The sequence below is a fragment of the Equus caballus genome, chromosome 3 (genome assembly GCF_041296265.1).
Source record: "Equus caballus isolate H_3958 breed thoroughbred chromosome 3, TB-T2T, whole genome shotgun sequence".
Classification (NCBI taxonomy): domain Eukaryota; kingdom Metazoa; phylum Chordata; class Mammalia; order Perissodactyla; family Equidae; genus Equus; species Equus caballus.
Window position 1 is genome coordinate 70,291,022 of NC_091686.1, and position 24,189 is coordinate 70,315,210.

General features: G+C 38.7%; 1 protein-coding gene across 1 annotated transcript; it reads right to left on the reverse strand.

The window, feature by feature from the left end:
* Positions 1-3,400: 3,400 nt before the first annotated feature.
* AMTN (amelotin) lies at positions 3,401-16,756 on the reverse strand. The gene is made up of 9 exons (XM_023636883.2): positions 16,637-16,756; positions 16,459-16,527; positions 14,088-14,171; positions 13,046-13,111; positions 12,042-12,131; positions 8,879-8,914; positions 7,160-7,186; positions 4,389-4,653; positions 3,401-3,694 (listed from the first exon to the last, which is right to left on the reverse strand). The coding sequence occupies exons 2-9, from the start codon at positions 16,510-16,512 to the stop codon at positions 3,684-3,686; spliced, it is 633 nt and encodes a 210-aa protein (XP_023492651.1). The 5' UTR covers positions 16,513-16,527; positions 16,637-16,756; the 3' UTR covers positions 3,401-3,683.
* Positions 16,757-24,189: the final 7,433 nt, after the last annotated feature.

The window sequence follows — 24,189 nt, forward strand, 5'->3', positions numbered from 1 at the left end:
TCTTGAAAATCTAAGATATTTTCACCACAACAGGTGAAGACATTTGTTTCTTTCTACCTTGATTTTCCTTTGATCATACTTTGTGCCAAATGGCATTGGGGTGATCACAGGCATTTTTGGAATCTGCCTGAGAAATTTGAATTGGGAATACATTGAATTTGGGTTGAATGGGGTATATTTATGTGCTTTGTGAATCATTAAGTTGCTCTGGTTGTTCCGTTTTAGAAATGGCTCTCAGGAATACTCCTGCCCCTGCACTGTCGCAACGCATCAAGTGTTGGGACACCAAAGTGAAAGGTGAGAGGTGGCATCGCAATATGAACTAGTCCTGAGTGCTTGGTGGCAGAAGTACGTGGCAATGGACGAGAGAAAAGGTCTCTAAAGTTTAAAGCCAGAAGCTGGTCTGTGGAAAATTCTGCCAATCAGAGAGTAAAATCGAAGCAGAGGTTTCAATTTTCACTGATGCGTCGTTCAAAGGGAAGATCTCTTCTGCCAGGAATGTATTTAATGTTGCAGCACATACAAGTATATATTCACTTTATTTTATTTTTTTGATGGGAATTGAATGAAATTGATTTTATTCCAACTACTGTGTTTTTTAGGGCACAGACTGTGGCAGTACAATAAGCAATGAGAATGTGTGTGAAGTCACACTGTCACCAACTAGTTGCCCCGAGGAACTCAAGTGTGGGTTTAGAAGCATTTAACTGTTTTTCCAAATTGTTTTTTTCCAGTTTGTTATGTTAAGGAGATGCAGTCACCAACCACTCTGAACCAGTCCAAGCCTCACCACAAGACCCATGCCTGTGACCTTTGCCTTATTTTGAATGCTAAGATCTCTCCAGGAAGAGCTTAGGCCTTATGACCATAACCTGCAGTGTATGTGGAAGCATGTTTTCCAGCTGAGCCTGTGCAAGCAAATACCCACCCCTCTCTTTTGAATATTCATCCCTCATCCGAAATAAAAGGTCCCTGCTTCCCTTTGTTGGGGGACGCCATGACCCTGGAAATGATTTCTCCTAGTCTCCTATTTGCCACAAATGTACCTTACTTTGTGAGACAACTACTTCTGATGGAGAGCCTGATTTAACTTGCCAGGAGGGAACCCACTTCGGTTTTGGAAACAACACACACGTGGTAGATCACCATATGATTTTCAATATATAACCAGGGAGAGGATAAAAAAAATGGATGTGACATGCCTCAAAGTTGTTCTCAAAGTTTGGTGAGGGTTCTTGGGGGTCCCTGAGATCCTTTGGATAGGTCAATGAGGTAAAATTATTTTTATAATAATATAAAAACTACACTTTCCTTTTTCATTTTCATTCTTTCAAGAGTATACAGTGGAATTTTCCAGCAATTACGTCTGTGGTATTCTGACAGATGCAGACTGAAAGCACAACCAGATATGAGTATCATATTATCTTTCATTAAAACATGAAAGAGATTTCAAAGCTAAAACTGCTCTTTTCACTAAATTTTGTTAATTAAATTAACTGTTCTCAGCAAATTTTTAAAAAATGTACTTATTTTTAATTTAAAAAGTATGTTATTTGTATTAACATGTAATTTATGTATTATCGATATTTCAAAATGAATTAATAACTAAACATTTTTGATTTCATAGTTTAATTTCTACCATCAAAAATGTTTTCAAGGATCAATTACCTGATAATTCCCTTAGGTTGCTATTTGATTGTGTTGAAAGCTAAGAACAAGAAATTACCTGAGTGGCAAAGGCCATTCTCATTCTGAATACCGGCTCCAATATTTGAAATTCTTCCTTTGTTTCGTGTCCTGGAGGTTTTCGACGCAGAGCAATTTTCCACGGTGAGATCAGTGATAGATGAGACCTAAGTCTTTCTTTTGCAGTGTGGGGAAATGAGTGACTACGAAAGGAGAGGAAGAAAAGGAGGACTGTTCTCAGGCGGCTGTGTCTCGGGAAAGTACCTATGTGGGTGTTAGGAATGGAAATCTATCCCTTAAAACCATCTGTCTGCCTGTAGCCCTTGGAAAGTCTTCAGATTCCCCCAGGAGTAGCATTCTCCAGGAAGATACCTGGTCAAGAAGGTCAAGCTGGGTATCATACACTTGAACTAATAACTTAAATATAGTGAGGAAGTATGGGGAGATGGTGTGGAAATGGGAGGACAGACAATTTCAATTGGTTTGAAGGATATTGAAAGGAAACAAAATGAAATTCTCTAGTTGCTTGGAGTTTGCAAAGCACTTTTGTGTGTTATCTGCTTTGATCATCAGGTTAACTTTGTGGGATACCTATGACAGGGGTTTTTGCCCGCATTTTACAGATTAAAAAAAGAGGCTTAGAGAGTTTTTTTTTTTTTTTTTTTTGGTGAGGAAGATTGGCTCTGAGCTAATATCTGTTGCCAATCTTCCTCTTTTTGCTTGAGGAACGTTTCTGCCAATCTTCCTCTACTTTGTATGTGGGATGCTGCCACAGCGTGGCTTGATGAGTGATGTATAGGTCTGCATCTGGGATCTGAACCTGCGAACGCTGGGCCACTGAAGTGGAGCACGCAAACGTAACCATGATGGCACTGGCCAGCCACCAAGGGAATGTTTTTTTGATAGTTACCCAGGATATCTTTTGATAGCGCTTCTAATTAGTATCACATGACACTAATGGCAAAATATTTTTGGAAAATTGAGTCCAAATTTGCTCTCCTTTGGCTATGAAAACCTGGACAATTCATAAATATCTTACTCAGCTTCTGCAAATCTGAAACACTGTGGCTAATAAATCTTTACCACTAGTAAATCTTTAACTACTTGAAAAACTTAACATGGAATGTATTTTGTGGGTATATATTTGAGTTTGTTCCATCCTGATAGGGCTGCTCAAATACAGTGAGAAATGTTATTCAGTGTATCCACATCTTTCATTTCTTGGGGCTGTAGCTTAGTTTGTGTTAATCACTCTCACTCTCTCCCACTATGAATGAACGGCAATGGTCCAGGTTATAAATTTAAGTCAAATTAAATTCTACCTTTTACATGTGTGGAGCAAGAGTGATTTACTTTATCAATGTCATTTCTCACTCTCAGACACACCAAAATAAAACATTAAATGCCACAATTACTAGCAGCTTGAGGACAGGCCATATGATTTATAATTCTTTGTTTCCATTGTGTATTTTAGATGATAAAACATAATTTGCTTATTGAAAATTAAATTTGTGGCTCTTATGGGAGAGAGTGGGTCATAAGGTGGTTGTGAGGAAATCAGAAATTGTCCTTCCACTGCTGCATGTCCACTCCCGTGACAAGCACTACCTACTTCCAAGGAAAGTTCTAAACCTAGAGGGTCATCTACGGATCCTGAGGTAATGTAGTTTCTGAAAGGCTCCAACTCTCTTCCATTCCCAAAGAAGAAAAAGAGTCAGTTTCAGAATATGTTTTAATATACATATCTTCCAGGTCCAGGGTGGCATAATGTTACATTTCAAAGACAAACGTATCCATTTAATTATTCTTTTTCAAAAGTCAGTATTCTCTAGGAAGAATATGTTTTCTGAAATTTCAAGAAAGCTTTTAGATCAACTAAGAATTGATTTCTTCTGATTCTCTTCAGTATGTCTCACTGTTCCATCATATGATCAATGAAAAAGATTCACATGTACCACTACATTTGAGGTGGTTTAGTTGAAAAAATTGGAAACAGCTTACTGAATTCCTGGAAGAAAATAAAACATTTCTTAAATGTAGGTAAAAGCGTATTGAATTTAAACATTTTTACTTGACATCAAAATTTCTTTCCTAGGAGCAAGAGTATCAATATCAAACCATTCTTTTGTTACCTCCAAGGACATTTGGTTCTAGACATCTCCACTTGTTAAATGATTATCTTTGATCTTTGGTGTTAGAAGAGCTTATTTTTGCCACATTTCTTAAATCACATCTGACGGGAATGGCACATGGGTTCACCTACTATGTTAACTCCGGTCTATTACAGTGGCTGCTTGCAACATTAGGTTGAAAGGTTCTGAGGCTCATCCATTATTGGTGAGTAGAAAAGAGTATTATGATTGATTAACTGGGTCTGCTGCGGGCCTGTGTATGTTTGGGGGCACAGGGGGAGACAGGAAAGGGAGAGCACAGTCTGTTTCCAAATATTTCCAGCTCTGACCTAAGGTGGAATGTATGTTAGGTCAGCAATTAAATGTCTTCTTTTTGGGTTGATACATTGGGGTTGGTGGTCCAGTAAAAATATTCCCTCACATTGCCGGAATCAACTGTGAATGAACAAAGGGGTTCCCTGATTTTGTCAGGATCCGTGTTTGTCAGGGCAAGACAAGGAAGAACTCTTGTTTCACTCCGCAGGTGACTTTCATGGCCAAGGGGCATTTTTTTTTGCTGGAAGAACTTACCATTGGGGGACTTTGTGATGGTTTCCTCAGTAGTGCGCATGCCCCTCTGTATGCCTGCAGGGGTGGTCCCTCCAAAGTCATCGTCTGTGTCGCTGGTAGTTGGCAAGGGGCTCTCTGAGGTTCCCTGGATGGCGGGCTTTACTCCTCCTTGTCCTGCAGGAAGGATTCCGTTCTGGACGTCTGGAGTGGCCTGACTGGTGGGCAGGATGCCTCCAGGGAACAAGGGCTGGAAGATGAGGCCTGCGAAGATTTGCGGGGCCGCTGGCTGGAATGAGGGAAGGAAACAGAAAACGAAGTCAAAAGAACACATTGGAAGGCTGGTCAACCAGCCTTTTCTCCTTTGAGGGCAGTAAGTTTGGGCAGGAATGGCAGGATGGAGAAGGTAGAGTCAGAGAAAATAATAAAGACCGGGAATTGCTCAGAGGAAAGGCCTCCCTCTTCTGAGCCTGATTCTGGTTTCATTACTGGGCTTCCTTGCTGTGCCCCATTTCCCTTAGAAAGGGGAAGCCAGAAGCAAACCAGTCACAGGAAAAGGAATAATGCATAATTTGTTACCATCAGGTGTATCTGGAGGTAGAACCAAGGCAGAAAATCCACACAATTACAGAAGGCTCTATCTCCCTTATTGACCTACTTTTGCCCATAATTTTTTAAAGGTAATTTAGGAGACTAAAAATGAATGGACAAATTAGTTCGAGTAGATCAATCAATCTTCATCTCATGGTTTGCATCCCTTTAAGTTTCTTTTGATGTATTTTTCAAAGGCATTGGAATATTCAGTCAGAACTATTTCCCTTGGCAATTCCAGTTACTCAACGACACTCCTCTCTATCAGACTTTCAATAGTTTGCACACTGGTAGTGAATGCTGTTGTTGCCTACACTTGTTTTTTTTTTTCTGGGAAAAAAATTACTGTGAGAAGTTCCTCCTAAGAAGAAATAATTTGATGTCAGCTGGTTTTGGAGTTCAGGCAGGAACCAGTCCTCTTGGACCTTGCAGTTCTGATGGCATCTTCATAGAATAAAAAGAGTGGAGGGCTCATAATTAAGACACAGGTCAGTTTCCTTGAGTGTGGTTCTCAAATGTTAGTTTGCATATGAACCGTTTGAAGAGCTTGTCAAAAGGACACATTCCTAGGCTCCCCTGTTAGAGAAATTCTGTTGAGCAAGTCTAGGGCAGGACTCAGAAATCTGAATTATTTATTTATTTTTTTGGTGAGAAAGATTGGCCCTGAACTAACATCTGTTGCCCATCTTCCTCCTTTTGCTTGAGGAAGATTGTCCCTGAGCTAACATCTGTGCCAATCTTCCTCTATTTTGTATGTGGAACGCTGCCACAGCATGGCTTGATGAACAGTGCATAGGTCCGGCTTGGGATCTGAACCAGTGAACCCTGGGCCACCAGAGAGGAGCGCAAACTTAACCACTACGCCACTGGGCGGCCCCAGAAATCTGCATTTTTAACCAGCACTCCAAGTTGTCCTGATTTGGTGGTCCGGAACTGAAGTTTGGGAAATACTGTCTTAGATTTACAAGGCACTGAAACCAGAATTAGACTTATGCTGGAAGAGAGACAAGAATAGAATAGAGAAGTTTTCAAATTGGGGATGGTGACATCCATAGATTTGAAATAAAGAAGGTGGGTGTTGCCAATCTTTAAAAAATACAAAAAGAACAGACTATAAATTACCGAGTACATTCTATATAGTACAGGTAAATATTGTTTCATGAAACTTGTGTGCATATGTATGTGTGTGTTAGTTGAATGAAAAATGTAGCTGTTACTGTGGGTTTTACTGGAAAAGTTTGAAAACCACTGGTGTAGGGGATAGAAAAATGGCTTTTGATCTGGATCTACTCTTTTTTGACCTTGGAACCTAAGTTTCTTAAGCTCTCTGAGCCTCCGTTTCTTTATGTATAAAATTGGGCTAAAAAAATCTCTACTTTGTCCTTTGATGAGGATTAAAAGTAATGGGTGTAAACGGTCTACCAAGGTGCCCGTTATATAGAATCGGCTCAGTAACTGGTAGTTATGGGTGTTTGGGTATCATTGTTGGCAAAACATGCCCCGTTACTTGACTTTATTTATGTACAATCCAGAAAAATCTCTATCTTTTTCATAATAGAAAGATTTTTAAAAAACTCTCTCTCCAGGTATTCCCTCAAGTCTTTACTTCAGTGTCATATTTAGGTACCACATTAATTCAAGTAATTTTTCTCTAAAAATGACTTACAGGAAAATGCATGGAAGTACCTAGTAATGGTAATATGAGTTTTATTTAGGTTCAGCCCTCTACTTATTCATATGTATAGGGAAGAGTTCATTCATCACTGTAAGATGCTAGAAACATAATATATTTTCCTACAAAAGTTAAAAATTTAAGTCAAGAAAATTAATCTTTGCTGCAATAAATATCAATATGTATATTATTCTGTATCTGCATGTGTTTTAATAATTTGTCATCCTAGATTTTAATCAACACAAAGTTTAAAGATATGCCTTGGCTTTCTGGACAGAACTGAATCTGACATCAATATGTAGAAAACAAAAGCTAAGTCAAATTAATGGAAAAGTAGCTGAAGAAAGATGATGAAATCCCCAGCTAGACAAAGGACAACCCAATGCAAGGATCTACAAAAATGTTCAATTTTCTGTAGTAGGCACCAGGTTTAGGGTTTGTGGTCAAAAGAGACTATATGAGGACAGAAAATAGCATTATGGTAGCAGTGAAAAGAATTTGAAATGCTAGTAATTAAAAAATTTTTTTTTACCAATTCCTCTGAGCTTAGGATAGTACCCTAAAAGGAAAATAACACACTTTATTAGACAAATTTTAATATATTTGAGGCAATATGTGTATAAGATAACTTAAAAACTTAATAGTTTTAAAGGTTATAAGGACAGATTTTTTATTTTCGACAATATTCTAAACTGCCTTTGTGACTTGTATCACAAAACTCAAGTCAGCACGTGATATTGGACTGCTAACATTTCATATCTGAGTGATGTGAGGTCTTCTGTATTTTAAAAACTATGTATTTTTCTATTATTAAGTAATAGATGGACATTGGAGGGAACTTGGAAAATACAGAAAGCAATAAAGAAAAAAATATAATCCCATCCTTCAGAGTTTAATGTATTTTCTTCCAGATGTTTTTCACACATTTCTTCTTTACATGATAGAAGTCATGTCATATACACGATTTGTGTCTTACCTTTTCTTTTAATACTATACAGTGATCATTTAACCACATTACTGACAAATTTTAATAAATACCCTTTTGAATGGTCACAAAGTGTTTGCTTTTATGTTGTACAGTTTACTTAACCATTTTCCTTTTGTTTAAATTTAAGCTGCACTCAATATTCTTCTCTAGTATAAATATTATTTTGATGAATATATTTGTTAATAGACTTTTACTATATTTCAGATTATTTCCTTGGGATGTGTTCCCAGAGGTGGAATTCAGAGTTGATATGAATTTTATATTCGACTCTGCTTTTAGAAGTAAAAGCTGCCACTTGATGCTCTTATTTGATTTTGGTCTTTGGTAATTTTATCAGTGATCTCAAGAATTATCTTTCCCAACGGAAAATAGGGAGGGAGAAGAGAAAACATTTGATTTTTTTTTTGAGGATAAGATTTATAGTTAATAAATAAATTTGAGATTAAAAATTAAATCTTGCAAATCATTGATCATTAGATCAGCCCCATTAATTAATTTTTTTCTTAACAGTGTAGTTTAAAGAATCGACTGGTTGCTTCATCTGTGACATTTACTAACTATGTGATTGCAACTGCGTAACTGTAAGTATCTCCAGTTACTCATCTTAAAATTGAAAATAAAAATATTGTCTACCAAAGGTTCTTTCAAAGAGCACATGAAATAGTACATAATAAATAATAAAGTACTTAGAACAGGGCCTGGCATATACCAAGTGCTCAAAAGTGTTGGCTCTTGGTGACATCAGCCAGCCCTGGTGGTCTAGTTGTTGAGATTCAGTGCTTTCACTGTTCTTTCCCAGTCAAAAAAGCACACCACCCGTCTGTCGGTGGTCTTACTGTGGTGGCTGCGTGTTGCTGTGATGCTGAAAGCCATGCCACCGGGATTTCAAATACCAGCAGTGTCACCCATGGTGGACAGAGTTTCAGCGGAGTTTCCACACTAAGACAGACTAGGAAGAAGTACCCTGCCACCCACTTCCAAAAAACTGGCAATACCCTATGAATAGCAGCAGAACATTGTCTGATGTAGTGCAGGAAGGGGAGACGATGGCACCAAAAGACTGGGCAAGGTGCAGCTCTGCTGTTCACGGGCTTTTGAGGACTCAGAATTGACTCCATGGCACTAACAACAACTAGTTAATATCAGTGTCCATACAGTGCAAAGTAAACAGGAACTCAGCAACTATCTGGGGAATTGAGGCAGGATTCAATATTTCACACTAAAATGATTTCAAATCAAAATCATCTTAAAAAATAATCTTACCTGTGCTCCAAATTGTGCTACAAAAATCGGTAACATCTGGAAAAAATAGTGAAAAATTCAGTAAAAAAAAATATTCAAAGGTAAATTCTGGCAGATGATATAAATATTGAGACTTTCTTAAAAGGGTGCAGTATCTGTTGCAATGTATCATCTGTAATCATAGATATAGATTCATAGAGCTGGATGGGAAATGCAACTCATCCATTTTCTAAAAAGATTAGACCTGGAGAGATTTAAAAACCAGTCCAAGGCAGCACATTTAGAAGGTGGAATTTAGTAAATTGAATGAACAAAAAATAACTTTGGCCTCAAGCTATCTTCAAACTGAAAATTACTCCAAGTAATAATGATATAAAATGCGATAAAAATGCATGTGTTTCTTTTATGTGGCAGAAGACATTAAAACACATAATGGATATTTTAAAATAGATTTCTCGAAGCATATATATTTAGTTTCATAGTAGCTGCCTGGATATTTTGCTGTTAAAATAGAGCACTGATAGGAACTGATGAATGATATTGTTCAATAACCCCTGGCACCGGCCGAGCTCTTAGAACAAAGTGAGAAATAGCGCTATTGGTCACTGATAACTATGTAAATATGAGTTTATGGTTGAAGCAATTTGGGTGAAGGGTTGGTGTGCTGTAGTACTCTAAGGATTAACTTAGAGTTTGTCACGGATTTATTTTTATTTCTATAGAAATTCACACCGTTTCAGGAAAATCATCAAAATGGGATGTTAATACTAACCAACCCAAAAGATTTGAAGTCTTATGAAATAGACTCTTAATTTTATTACTTCCAAAGATAGTTGGTATAGTGATAACCATAATGCCAAAAGGTAAAAAGTACATGCATTTAAGAAAAAGCCTTCCTTCCTATCAGATCCTTGGCTTCTAACAACAACAACAAAACCCACTAATCTTCAGGGTGACAATGGGAAAATGGGTTGGGGAGAGGAGACACTCGGGTTTTGAGAGAAAACAAAATAGAAATTTCTTCTTTAAAGGGAAGTTAGAAAGAGCAAAAAGATACAAACAGGAAAACACGGATGTCTAAGTAAAAATTGTGATGAAAGATAATTTAATTGTTCACCAATGCAACAACAAGGAGAAAAGTTAGTATTAGTTGAAGATAGAGAATTTATTTGAAATAATAATACCTGGCACTTATTAAGTGTTTACTATGTGGTGGGCACTATTCTAAGTGTTTTGCGTGTATTTACTGCTTTAATCCTTATCACAGCTCTAGAGGTAGGTTCTACTTTAATCCCCATCTTAAATTATGAGAAAAGTGGGCCATAGAGCAGTTAAGTAACTTGGTCAACATCCCACAAGTAGTCAGTGGAAAGTTGGAATTTGACCAGAAGTTATATAGTTCTAGAGTTCACTCAACTACGTTGGCCTTGCTTTGATAAATTAGAGCTACAGAAAGGTGACCAAGTTTCTGACAGGGGACGTAAGCCACTCTCTGCCTAAGGAAAGGCAAGGTCAGAGGTTACTGGGGTTGTATAGGACAAAGTCAAGTACAGGAACCTTTGGTGGTGGCATAGCTGGAGAAACTGAAGGATCCTCACCAAAAATGGGGATTCATTCATATTATTGCATGTTGGGGAGTGTGTAATGTCAAACCCTCTCCATTGAGCCTGCAGTCATATCTATGGTGCCCACTAACACTTTTGTCTGGAACGGATATTCTTTGGCAAATATAAAGTTGTACTAAGTCTGACTTCAAGGGTCGAGCAGGGTAGCAATTGAGCCTGGATCTGGGCAGTTGACGTATAGATCACACCAGGATCACATGTTAAAGAGATTCTCATTTTATTTGCCCGTCTCTCTAGCCTTTTTCAGAGGATCACTTTTACTATTAAGGTATAAATAAGCAGCCAAACTTTGAGTGAAGCCTCTAATATATCTGGAAGTAGTAAGAACTGACTGATAGACAAAGATACATTTCAATTTTAAAAAAGAAATGTACAAATTAGTTATGTTACAAAACTTCACAAATATGAATAAATGAAGCAGTACAGAGATTTTTGTGTTATTTTGAACAAATGAAGGTATAAAGTATTAGTTGCATATGACATGGAATTTAAATTGAGCAGCTTAAAATTATGCTGTCAATTAAACTCAGACTTCATTGTAATTATTAATTAATACAAACTTGCTCTTATTTAAAACCTGGAAGTGTACATCATACAGGTAAGAAGATGGTTAGGATATATTGGTCTATGGCTTAGAGAAGCAAATTCTGGAAAAATAAACCCAATTTTTGCAATACAGTGAAATACTAGGCAATCCTCAAAAACAATGCTGTAAGTGAATATTTCAAACCGCAAAGACTATTCAAATTCCCTATAATTAACATATGTATGTACTAAATAATAAAGCTACAAAAAAAGAGAACATTATGTGGGAAAGATAGGGCCTGAGGTCACCTGATGGGGAGAATAAATTGTCCATAATAACTAACTTAGTCTATTCATAAAGGGATCATTATATTTTTCTCCAGAGACTATTAAGCTATTTAGAGAAATTTCATAAGGTAAAAATTTAGGCTTTGTCCGTAGTTAAAGATGCAAACACTTCCAAAAGGAGTGATGCTCTAAATGTGTCATTTAAATTTGAGTGTGAGAGGGTTTTCCAGGATTTTTCCTGAAAGCAAGTAATGATGGGAGGAGAGAAAGTACTAGAAAGCCTTAGGGACTTGAAAGACAGCATGAAAAAAGGGCACAAAACCAAGAAGATTAGATTTGCTGCAGATAAATGATCCACTTCTTAATTTTTCTTGGAGATGATTCTGTCACCCAGAAAGTCTTCAATAGAAAGCACAGCATGCTAGAGAAGAATCCCGACACCTCTTGATTTCGCCCTTTATATTTTTTACTTTTCAGTATTCCCGAACTTTTCACATTTTCTGTTACCCATTACAAACAAGTTCTAGAGAGGTTAAGGGAGAGCATGCTTAGTTTTCTGGGTGTGTTTTCATGGATTTTCAGCAAGAACCAAATTGCCGAAGATAGTTCTATGTTTGTAGAATATCCACCTGCAGATTTTCTGGAGGAAACTTTCAAAACCTTGAAGAGGTTCTTTTCTCCGCTTTAGGCTCCCATCTGAGTGAGAATGCTCCCCAATGTAAACTGAGTCCCCTCATTGAACTTACCTGTGACTGCAGCTGTTGTTGTGCCTTCAGACCCCCCAGGGTCAGTGGGAGGGTCTGGGCACCAGGTGCCACTCCTGCAGCAGGGTTTAGCTGTAGGGCAATGAAGATTTTCATTGTGTTGTTTCAGTTGAACATTCAGGAAACCAGAAGGTATTTGCTAAATGTAAAACACGTTTAAAGGGAGGATTTGCTATGTAAATATATAGCATACTCTTGCATTAGGAATTAGATATAGAAATGAAGTTCAAAGACTTGTTTAGTCTACTAGTATCACAAGGTCAGACTAACTTTTTACCTAGTAGGTTTTTCTTCAGCATTTGACTCATTCTCTTTGAAAATCATTTAGGTGATTTTATCCTCACCTTTCTCTTTTGCCTATAGCAGCAATGGTTCCTGGAATTTTTCTGATGGTTTTCTTCTGAAGAAATGAATTCCTTTGTAGGCATCCCCATGAAAATTGTGAGGGTCGGAATAAAATATCTAGTTTGAACATGGGATAATACTATATTTAAGTCTGACCACTGGAAAAAAGTCCACTCTAATCAGGAAAGATATTTTCATCCCCCAAACAGATTAAACTATACAGATATTATATGAGAAAATCAAAAATCTTCCTAGCTTTATTAATTTGCTCTTGTTATTAGGGTGATGACAGTGGTCGTAGTGTTTGTATGGGTGTACGGGTGTTATGGGGCAGTGAGGAAAATATGTGGGAGGAATGAGGAGAGAAGCTTGGAGAATAGGTGAGGAGAACTAAGACAGTAAAGACTGGAGAATTAGATTAATTCCTTTGGAGATTCTCTTGCCAAGAAAAACTTTTTTGATGTATTGAACAGCATTCGACTTCCTTTGGCTTTTCTCTGTCTTCTCTCTTTCAACTTATCTACAATGAATATGTGTGTATGTGTACATCTGTGGATACACACACACACACACACATGCTCAGCACTAGGTATTATATTTATTTAACAATGGATATTAAAATGATATAAAAGAGTACTCACCAGTTGCAGATCTGACCCCAGTTTGAGCATCTGTGTCAATGGTATTAGATTTAAAGAAGGGAAGACCTGCAAGGCATTGAAATTGATGTATGAGACAAGAAGTTGTCTGTTTCTACTATGCTGTCAATGGTGGATATCCTCAAGTAACCTATATTCCCATCAGAGGTGGATTTACCATGGATCTAAGTGAAGGTGAAGCTTCAGGTCCTCTCACTAGCATTGTCCCCTTCCATGGCCCTGGTGAGCGCCCTGGGAATGTGTTGTGTTTATGGTAGTTCTCATCTTAAAAATGTGTAACTCACTTACTTCTTATCTCACTATGAATTTTTCACTTTAGTACTTAATTTTACATAGCTAATTTGATATTCTTTTTCTAAAAAATGGTCTCCAAATTGTATAAGCTTCAGGTTCCTGAAGAAGTGAGATTGGCTCCTGACTTGAGTGTTTTCTAATGACCGTGGACTAAAAAGAGCGTGTTAGACTCTGGTGTTAATTGAACTGTTTCACAAAGTCTGGATGGAGGTAGGGAGAGGTCCTTCAGAGCAGAGGAGGGATAGGACTGGGAAGAAGGGTAGTAGCCAAGAGACAAGGCAGTTTTCAAAAGTATTTAAATATTCTTCGAAGACACACATTTTACAGTAACACATCAGTTCATCAGCAAAAAAAGAACTTAAGAAAACCTTGAGGAAATCTGCAGTTATTTTTAGAGATTACCTCTTAATTCCTGCCAGCTCTGGAAATATCACATATGAAACGTCACAGTATTTCAAGGGCATAGATGACCAAGCTTTGTCAATAGGTGTAGCTGTTGCTTTTCAGTTTACCAGATTTGCTTGCTAAACCAAATTATTATTTAGACAAAAGGAAAAAGAATGAGGATGATTTGTTTTCCTGGCTCAAAATTTTCAGAAAACTGTATTGGTTTTTGTATTTTTTTCTCCCCAAAGGAAAGCTTCTCTCTCTTGTTCAGTCACGAGACTCTGTGTAAATTTTGACTTCCAATCCACTGGTCTGCAAATGTTTCCTCTTGTGGGACTCTTACCTGATTTGGCTGCTGTTGGTTTAGTTGTGTTGCCTGATCCGGAACCGGCTTTGTGGGAGGAAGTCCCAAAGCAGGGAACTGCATCTGTGATAACAAATATTTGACAGAGCAGGGATGTGTTTGAGGTTTCATATCCATTTACTTCCAGGAGATAACAAGTTGTACCCAGTGCAAAAATGTCTATCTTTAGGCTCTGTGTGTTTTGGAGGAGTTTTAATTCCCTGGAGCATTTTGTGCATGATAGGAAATGGAATTGTAGAGTGCAAAAATCCCAGACAAGGAGGCGTGTGGTGGGGAGGGAGAGAGGGTGGGGTAGGGCACGTAGATTTCCAGTGGTAGCTCCTAGGCTCACATATTTTTCCTTTAACTGCCTTCCTCCTTTTTCAGGGTGTGAAATACATAGTCTGCACCTTAGCTGTGTACACATTTGCTTTTCCTGATGCTTGAAGATAAATTGCCATAATCTCTACTGGATTTTCGTGGAGCTTCCTGCTTTTGCCTTTTGCCTGACAAGTCACTTCCTGTAATGGAAGTTCAGTCCCTTTCCTGGCCAGGGTATTTTCCTGGTGTATTAAGAATCGCCGAATTTAAGGGGTGAAAATGTCCTTGCCATCCATATGATCTAATTATATGGTTTTGTTTTATAAATGAGGAAACTGAGGCCCAAAGAAGTAAAGTGACATGCCCAAGGTGACATGGTGAGTGGCAGAGCCAGTACTAAGATCCCTGCAGGTGCTCTTGGTCCTTGAAGAAATGGATCCTTCCATAAGCTTCTCTCAGCAGTTCCTCTGCATTCAGGTGGAAGCTCCCTGGCCAGGTTGACTCTCATCAGCCTTTGCTCTTGGCTGCATCACAGAGGACAGTGTGGTGTGGCCCTCCAGCCCTGCATCAGCCCTGGGGTCACTTGGATATACCCTACAGCTGCCACTGACTCTTGGTTTCACTTTGGACTTTTCCCTCAGTTGTAAGAAGCAAGGCTGGCATTATCCGTCCTTAGAGGTCCCTTTAAGGTTTAAGGTTGGGTAAGAATAAATTCTGCAGATAGGTCTTTTTATCCCCCACAATCTATTGTCAGCGTCACAGCCCGAGTGGTCCTTTGAAAACAACATTCTGATCCTTTCACTCCTCTGTTCAACCCCTCCATTGACTTCCATTTTCACTCAGAGTAAAACCCAGAGAGCCTACCACGGCCTACAAGACCTCATGCCCTGGGCCCCACTGCATCTCTGAGGGCCCACCTCATTTCCTCTCACTCACTCGACTACTGCCATCCAGGCTACTTGCTATTTCTGGGACAGATGAGGCTCACTCTTGCCTCAGAGCCTCACCTCCACTTGTTCCCTCTGTCTGGAATGCTCTTTCCCCAGCCATTGGCTCACTCCTTCCTCTGCTTCAAGTCTTTGCTTGAATTCACCTTCTTCTTGAGGCCTACACTGGCCACTCTTCTGAAGACGCAACCTGCCCCATCTCCAACGTGCCTCCTGTTGCCCAACTTTTGATCTACTGAAAACAATCACCAGGCTGTCTTGCGTCCATACTTGCAAATTGATTCATTTTTTGTGCTTTTATGATAACTCAATAAATTCATTTACAAATAATAAAAAAAACCCTTGTCAATGTGTCCTGATTTTCATTTGATAATTGCTACTGTACCTAGTAGACATTTTAGTGCCACCTTCACATCCCCTGCAACCACTGCCCTCCAGCAGGTCTCATGCTGTTGGCTATCAGCAATCTGCGTTAACCTACATGCTACTCCTTTGTCCACCTTGAGTGATAGCTGTGCTCCTGGAAAGTTTTATTTACCTTGAGTTTTTACAAATTGTACGATAATTTAAGTACACTAGAGACACCCTAGTTAGAAGAAACTTTTGGTAAATTTATTTGGTAAAGTGCAAAATCCGTGTTTAAAAGAAATTAACCTCCTAACTAACCTTGTTTAGAAATTAAATTTTTGCAGACAAGTTCTTTTAAGAAGGGCATATATATATTTGGAATGAAATAAGAAGGCAGTTGGTTATTCACGTCTTGTTCCACCCTCTCTCCATTTTCTTCACAGAACTAATCACAGTTATAATTTAAAGTTTCTTTTGAAAAATTGTTCATTAGTATCTACAGTTTTTTGGCTCTGTCAAAATAATTGAAATTCTATTATGATAGTATGCATGCATTTAAAAGATGTAAGTACATTGAAATTTGCACTAGCACCTTATTAGTTTGTCATCTTTCACCTCGGAAAATAAAAACGGGAACCCAAGGGAATGGGTCACAGAACAGAGCAGTTTTGATGGAAGGCAGGAAGAGAGAGAGGTCGACAAGTAGAGATATTGCTAAGCCTAGTTGGCACAATAAAGAAACATATTGCACTTACTGGTAATGACAGAGTTGACCCAAGAAGACAAAATAGCAGAATCACAGTCTTCATGTTTCAAATTGCTGCCTGTAACAACAAAATTGTGTTACTCTTTCACTCCATTTTTTTTTCTTTTGAGAGAAGATGATGCTTGAAAAAAAGATTGCTCTATTTGAAACATGGTCAATTACTGTACCTTTCTGTCCACTAGGCAAAATGTACAGGTAAAACAATATTCAAAGTCCGGTTGATTTCTCCAGTTTCTGTGGAATTTAAACTCAACTCTGGGAGGCTGGCAACTGAGAGACCAATCAGGACTTAGCTGTCAGTGAAATCATTTGGTTTCTTTCACTTCCCAACACTTCATTAGGTGAGTTATTAGCCATAGACATCATATTACCCAATGTCTACCGTGTGAATAGAGGGTGTTTCAGAAAGACATGCCTTGTGTAATTAAAAAAATGCAGACAATAAAAAAATTACAATCCTTTTTCATCTCCAACTCCTTTCCGAATGACTTCTCAGATGTACCTGTTTTATCATGTGTGTATGAACACGTAAATCAAACATCAAAATATACTGCTTGGTGTATAGTTAAAAAAATGAGGCCTGTTATGTGTATTGCTCTGCAACTTACTTTGTTTACCTAAATAATGGACAACTTTATGTGCCAGTACATATAGATTTATTTCATATATTTAATGGTTACATTATATTATATTTCCTTTTGATGGACATTTAATCCATTTCCATTTTATTTTGTAATTATAAAAGTTGTACAATGAACATCCTTATAAAACTGTGTTTCACACATGTGGGAGTCTTTCTGTAGATATTATTCCTGGAAATACTGTATTAAAGGATATGTATGTTTTAAATTTCAATAAATGTGGCCAAATTGCCTTCTAGAAATTGAATGGTTTGCTTTATTGTAACTGGAAAAAAGAAACTTGGAAAAAGATAACCTAAGCAAAACACAGAGGTCCACTGGGGTTTCTTTCACAAAATAGCCTGAAATACTAACTGTAGGTTTCCAGGGCCCTGGGCTTCACCTGAGGTTTTTGAGATATGCCACCTCTTTAATAATGTGTTTATGGAGGAAGGTGGGGTCTCTTCAACAACTTCTGAGCCCAAATCAGTGATGAATCTGTGTCATGCTAGGATTTCATGTGGAAGGCCACCTTACATTTGGCTTGTCTTAGGGTACAGAATGTCTGTTAATGGAAAATTGTCTGGAACAATGAGGTGTTACCAAAAGCTTTTCTGTAATTATTCAATTCATCACCCAATCAACTTTTGTTACTGTCAGATAGGAAAGGGAACACTGTCTAGGCGGGGACACACAGAAGTTAACAAGTAATGATACGCTCGATAAGTGCAACACTAGGAGTATTCACATGTATGAAGGAGAGTGTGGTTAACTTTGTTGGGGGCAGAAAGGCAGATAAGGCTCAATAGAAGAAGTGACCCTTGAGCTGGGTTTTGAAGGATAAAAAGAAATTCATTACGAATGCAAAGAGAGCATCCAGGTAGACCAAGTGTCTAGACATGAAGGAGTGATGTTGCTCCCTGTCACTGGAACAAAATGGGGGAGGGTAGCAGTGGAAGATGAGGATGGGAATATACCTAATTTTAATCACCTGTAGTAGTTTTTTGTTTGTTTCTGTCACTCATTTTGGTTTTTGATCAGACATTATCTTATACGACTCCTTCATTACTTCCTGGTTGCACGTTTCTCTTGAACTAGATGGAATGTTCGTTGGGCCTTGTCCTATATGTCTTTAGTATCTTCCATGTTAATAATATTGCAAAGCACCAGATGATCACTGCATGTTGATGAATAAATGGTAGAGGTATATACTGTAGGGAGTTGGAGCAAGGTTGTGTTGAGGCAAGACTTCAGAGGAGAGATGGGGCTTTAAGTGGATTTGAAGAAGGTATCTGATTAATGGGACAGAGAATAGCATGGTAAAAGGAATGATGGTGAAAGGAGCCACGGAACGTAAGTGCTGAAGGGCGTGGAAGGGAAGCAACTTTGTTCATGTTCTCACAGGCTTTCATAAACACATTCGTTAATTTTTTTATTCAGTCAGTTCATTCTATCAACTCATCATTTAGCATATATTCACTGTATGTTCTCCTACCATTGTTTCAGTCCCTGGGAAGAAAAGAGTGAATGGAAGAGGGACAAAAATTCCCGCCCTCATGGAGCTTACATTTTGGTAGGGGAAGCATTAAACATTCAAGCAGCCTCATTGTGTGGGAGGGAGCCCCTGACACTGGGGGATCCACTTTCGCCTGGGCATTATTTTCAGTGGATGTCGAGGGGGAGGAGCTTTCTTTAACATTTATTTTTCTTTTTGGTGGAGGCAGAGCTGAATTGTATGCTGCTGTTGCTCCTGGCCTTAGGTGAGGAGACTTGTGTTCTTTCTGCAGCCGAGAGTGTGGTGCTAGCAAATAGCTCATTGGAATTGAATCACTGTTTGTGACTGTCTGAGCTTCGGGTGATTCAGGGAACTGACGGTGCAGTTATGGGTCCAGCTCCACGTGGGAAGGGACACGCCCTAGCTTGGAACTGAGCAGTCCATGGGATTTGACCCAAACAAACAAGAGAAATTAAGAAGGCTGAGTAATTTCTTAGACGAAAAATTTTAAGTCTGAAAGCAGCTAACTTGCAATAATATAATTATGGAGTTGGGTGTCAAGAAATGCATACTATAAAAGGGAAAAAATTCCTAAATCCCAAAACTGAGAGACATCAGCAAAAAAACCCTGCAAAAACCCACAACAACCTGTGAGGTAATCTCTTTTTCTGAAATGACTTAGGTTATCAGGACTCATTAAAGTGTTTCACGAACTACAGGTGACATCTCTTGGTGTGTAGGTCTACACATTTCTTGGTCTTGTCTATTGGTTTTAGCTTTAAGTCTGTTTGGATTATAGGCCCTTTTGAGAATCTGATTGAGTCTACAAACCATCTCCTCAGAAGAATGCACGTATGCCCACGAACACAATGTATAGCAGACAACTTCAGAGGTTTCATGGGTCTCCTGAGAGCCCAACTGTGAAGACCGGGTGAAGAGTCTCTGGTTTAGAAGAATCTTGGTGGAAACCTCTCATGATTTGTGTGATCTCTGAACTTTCTAGGATTTCTCAAGCCAAGTAATGTACCCTCTCCCCACCTCCATTGTACCTAATGGGTATGGGAAGATCTGGAATTACCCAGACCCAAGGTACTCTGTTCGTGAATTCCAGCCTAAGAGGACCTGTTTGGCAATAAAAGGATAAGGCAGACTGGAAACCTCTCTTTCCTTCCACCACTTGCTAATTCAATTACAACGTTAAAAGGATTCGAGATACGTGATTGATATTAATTACAGTGATAGATTGAATAAATTAAGTAAATTAATAATTGGTAAAATTAAAAAGCAAAATTAATAACTTCGGTTAGCATTCCCCAATGCATGGTAATTCCAATGACACCTATTAAATGTAGACCTAAATCGTGTCAGGCCAGGCATTGTACTAGATGCTAGGGTGCAAAAGTGCGTAAGGCAGAATCTCTGCTTACATTCTGTGGGAAATTCAGCAAGTATCCAATCACTGTATAATGTGCAGGTGAAATGGAAGAATGCTCTAGAGGCCAGGAAAGAGCCTCAGTGCATTTTTGTCTTGTTTCTCTGCACTTTTTCATGGTATTCCATCTCCCCAGAGTCCTCCCTTTTGTCTCTGGCCGCCAGTGTTCTATTCATCCTTAAAGATCCTGCTTTATGCTACAATCTTCACTTAGTTTTTCTTTCTTCCTCTGATTTGGAGTCAGCCTTTTCCTTCCCTGACACCCTATTGGAATTCGTGACTTTCTTATTTCTTTCATTCTACCTTGGCTGGTGCTACTGTTATTTGTATTCCTGTTTTGAGAGATTAGATTCTAAGGAAGATCCTGTGTCTTGCTCACTTTTGTATTCTCTGTAGCACCCAGCAAAAGATCTTGCATGTGGTAGGTCAATAAATATGAGTTGAATTGCAGTAACACCTGCTTGACTTCGTAAACTTACAAAATTCTTTGAAGACGTTGGCCAGTTTGTGCCACCCCAGAGAAAATTAGAACACGTGCTTGGAAACCCGCAGGAGAGCCGCTTTCCTCAGGAGTGGTTTGGCGAATGCCAGAAGGCATGCACTAAATTAGGTATATCTAAAACGCTACTAAATATTATAAAACTATATAGGTTTTTACCAATCTTTTTGAAGACTAGGTATCAGGAAAATATGTCCGCACATTTTGGCATAGTGGGTTGGCCCTTGGTCATAGGTGGTAAAGTTCTGTATATAACATCATTAAAAACACAGGATATATTATACGAAATTTCCACATTCAACAGAGTTGAGCTCAATAGACTGTGGTCACATCGTACTCTGTTATTGTAAAGAAAAACTCACTCAATTAAAAGTACACACTTTTGGATCTAAAAACATGGGCTTGGTTGTAGGTAATTTTTCAAAATGGGAAAGAATGTCCTGCAAATGGCAATATACAAGGATGCTGAGGGGAGGAGTAAGAAATGCAGTATCAGTGTAAGGGAATAATTCATGCTTTCAGTGTCTGGATGATGGTATGGTGGTTTAGATAAGGTTTTGGAATGGTATTGGGTAGTCTCAGAGTCCATACAATATTGCCAATTGGGTAGTTACTTTTAGTTTTGTAGAAGTAATCAGGAAAATACATGGTTTCGAAGTCAAATAGGAGGTCAGTACATGATTCTGTGGTGCCATCAGGAGATTCTGTGTTTCCACGTTAGATGCAGAGTCAGTGTAAGATGGGGTGCCATCATAGAGAGATGCTTTTGTTTCAAAGTAATTGCTGTAGGTGCCAGTTTCTGGGCTATTGTAGGATGGAGTGGTTTGTTTTACGGTTATAGCAGATGTTAGTGTGGGAATTACGGTCAGAGCCGAGTTGCAGATGTGCTCTGGTGGTGGTGGTAAAAGTTGCTTTAGAAGAAGTGGTAGTAGAGGCGATGAAAGTTACAGTGGGGGTTTGTGTTTGAGGGTGACAGCATGAAAATGAAAATATCCGGATGTGGGTTTGAATAGAAGAGCACAGAAGGAAAAAATTCATTTTAATTAGGTTGAGTTTGTCCAAGTCTTTTGTTGATGTGTAGATTTGGATGAAGTTGGTGTGATCAGATATTTTTTGAGGTGGCTTTGGACAAGATTGACATATATATCTTTTTATGAATAGCAGATTTTAGAAAACATTTTGATAGATGAGATTTTTATTGACTAAAATGTTTTGTAGAAGTTTTTGGACAGCCAGCTCCTGACTGAATAGCTATTTTAAGAGAAGTTTCGGACAGGACAGTTTTTTGCTTAACAGCTGCTCTTGGATGACTCTATGGAAAGATAAGCACTGATGAAATAACTGCTTCTGAATACACGTTAGATGGGTTGGCTCTTTGCTTATTGGTTATTCTTGAATGTGTTTTTGTAGATACAGGTCTTAACTGAACAGCTGTTCCTGGGCCAGTTTTGGATAGGGAAGTATTTTTCAGATGTCAGTTTTGGCAGCTGATTTTGGATGAGTTCTGGATGGTGCAGCTCTTTCTATGTTGACTTGTTTCAGAGGAGTTTGTTGGAGGTAGTTTTTTTGGAATAGTTTCTTTGGACAGGAGAGTTCTTTGCAGATCAGCTTGTCTTGAATATTTGTGTAGAGCCAGGTCCTGGCTATACAGAGCCTCTGCATGAGCTTTGAACAAGGGAGCTCTTTTCTGACAAACTGATTCTGATGACTTTGTGTAGCCTACCTCTTGGATGAACAGCTGTTTTGGGATGAGTTTTGGATGTGGCAGCTCTTCGTTGATTAGCTGATCCCTGATGAATTTATATAGAGCCAAGTCTTGGCTGAACAACCTTTTCTGGATGAGTTTAGGAGGGGGCTATTCTTTGCTCACCAGCTGGTTTTGGAAGAAGTTGAATTTTTTTTTATTCAGATACAATTGACATGTAACATTGTGTAAGTTTAAGGTGTACAACATATTGATTTGATATATTTATACTGCAATATGATTCCCATTGTAGCATTACTTAACACCTCTATTGCATCACATAATTAGGAGGAAGTTGAATTTGATCAGACTTTTTTCGAGATGGAGTTGGCCTGAAAGCAGGTGAATCTTACTGTGCTCTTTATTTGGTTCTAGCTTGCCTTTGCTGACATCACCGGATTGATCAGACAGAAGAGTAAGGATGAAAAACCATCACTGAATCTCAGAAGAGAAACAAGTGGGTAAGCTGACGGTAGTGTTTTTATTTGACTCTTGTTATACTGGGAGATATAAGCTAGCTCTCATTTGTCTATATAGTTTAGTTGTATGAGTTTCTTGATTGTAGACCCCTAGTTAAACACTCCAAATGACTTCCTAATTGTGTTTCCAAATCACCAAATGTGGAGGAGATGCTGAAGTGTCAATTGTTGACTTCTTGGTCAATTGTACGGTCTAGGTAGTTTATGTTAATTGGCTTGAGAACCCGTTGATGTGGAATGGGGAGGAATTTCTTGTCTTTGGACTTGTTTTAGTGGCTAGTTTCCCAATGTGCCTCACCCCCTTACTCTAAGCCCAATCGAGTTCTAGTCTTATGACATTAATTATTCAAAAATATCTGTTGGATGTTTACTATTTTTTCAGAGACTGTGCTAGACAGTGGGGGATTGGGCTAGTGGGTGGTCAATTTCCTACCTCTGATGTAAAATGAGAATAGATGAGGCCTAAGATTCAGTCATGCCGAAGGCCAATGTCTTGAAGTGTATATAGAGGTGGAGAAGTCAAAAGACTGAGAAGGAGCAGCAATTTAGGAGAAAAACTGGAAGAGGGTGGTTTTACACAGGGCAAAGTAAGAGAGTTTTTCAAGAATGACAAAGTGATCAAAGTGTGGAGAGTTGCTAAGAGGTCAAGTACAGTAATGACTGAAATATGTCCATTTAAATTAGCAACAAGTAAGTCATGGGTGAACTGAGGAATTGGAGTCATGGGGATGAAAGCTGAATTAGAGTAGGTTGAGAAGAGAATGTGAGGTAAAGAAGTGGACACAGGATGGTATGATGTCTCTAGACAACTCAGCCTCTTGAAGACTTTAGCTTTGAGTTGGTAAAGGAAAAATGGTCCTGGAAGGGTCCTGCAGAAATAGAGGCTCTGGGAAGGTAGGATGCTTTTGGATCTAGAGCAAAAATGGAGGGACTGGTCTTTGCCTGGGCCATTGTAATAGGAATAAAGGAGAAGAAGGTGGGAACAGATACTGGTAGATTTGTAGATATGGTGGCAGTAAATTGAAGGAATCAATTTAATGACTTCCCTTTACTCTGTGAAATATTAGGCAAGTTCATTTTCTGAGAGTTGGGGGGGAAGGGAAAGAGACTGAGATTTTAGACTAGAGAACATATAATCCTTTGGAGTGTGAGTGAGCATGTTGACAAGAGACTAGTGGTCTAGGGCAAGCATTTCTAGTAATTCCAGTTGTTCTGCTGTGTGATCATCTCCAGTAACTCTCGGCATCTTGGTTACAGTGATGTTTTTCATTTGTTTGTTTTTCCAGTGGGATGACTTTATTATTATGGACACCTAGCCTGGTGCCGAGGGCAGTCACAGTTTTACGGCAGGTATGGAACTAGCTAGGGATCTTCACTTGGGATTGTCCCTCCTCAAATCTCTTCCTCTTCCCTACCCCTTCCAGCTGAATACCTCACCTACCTTAACTGAA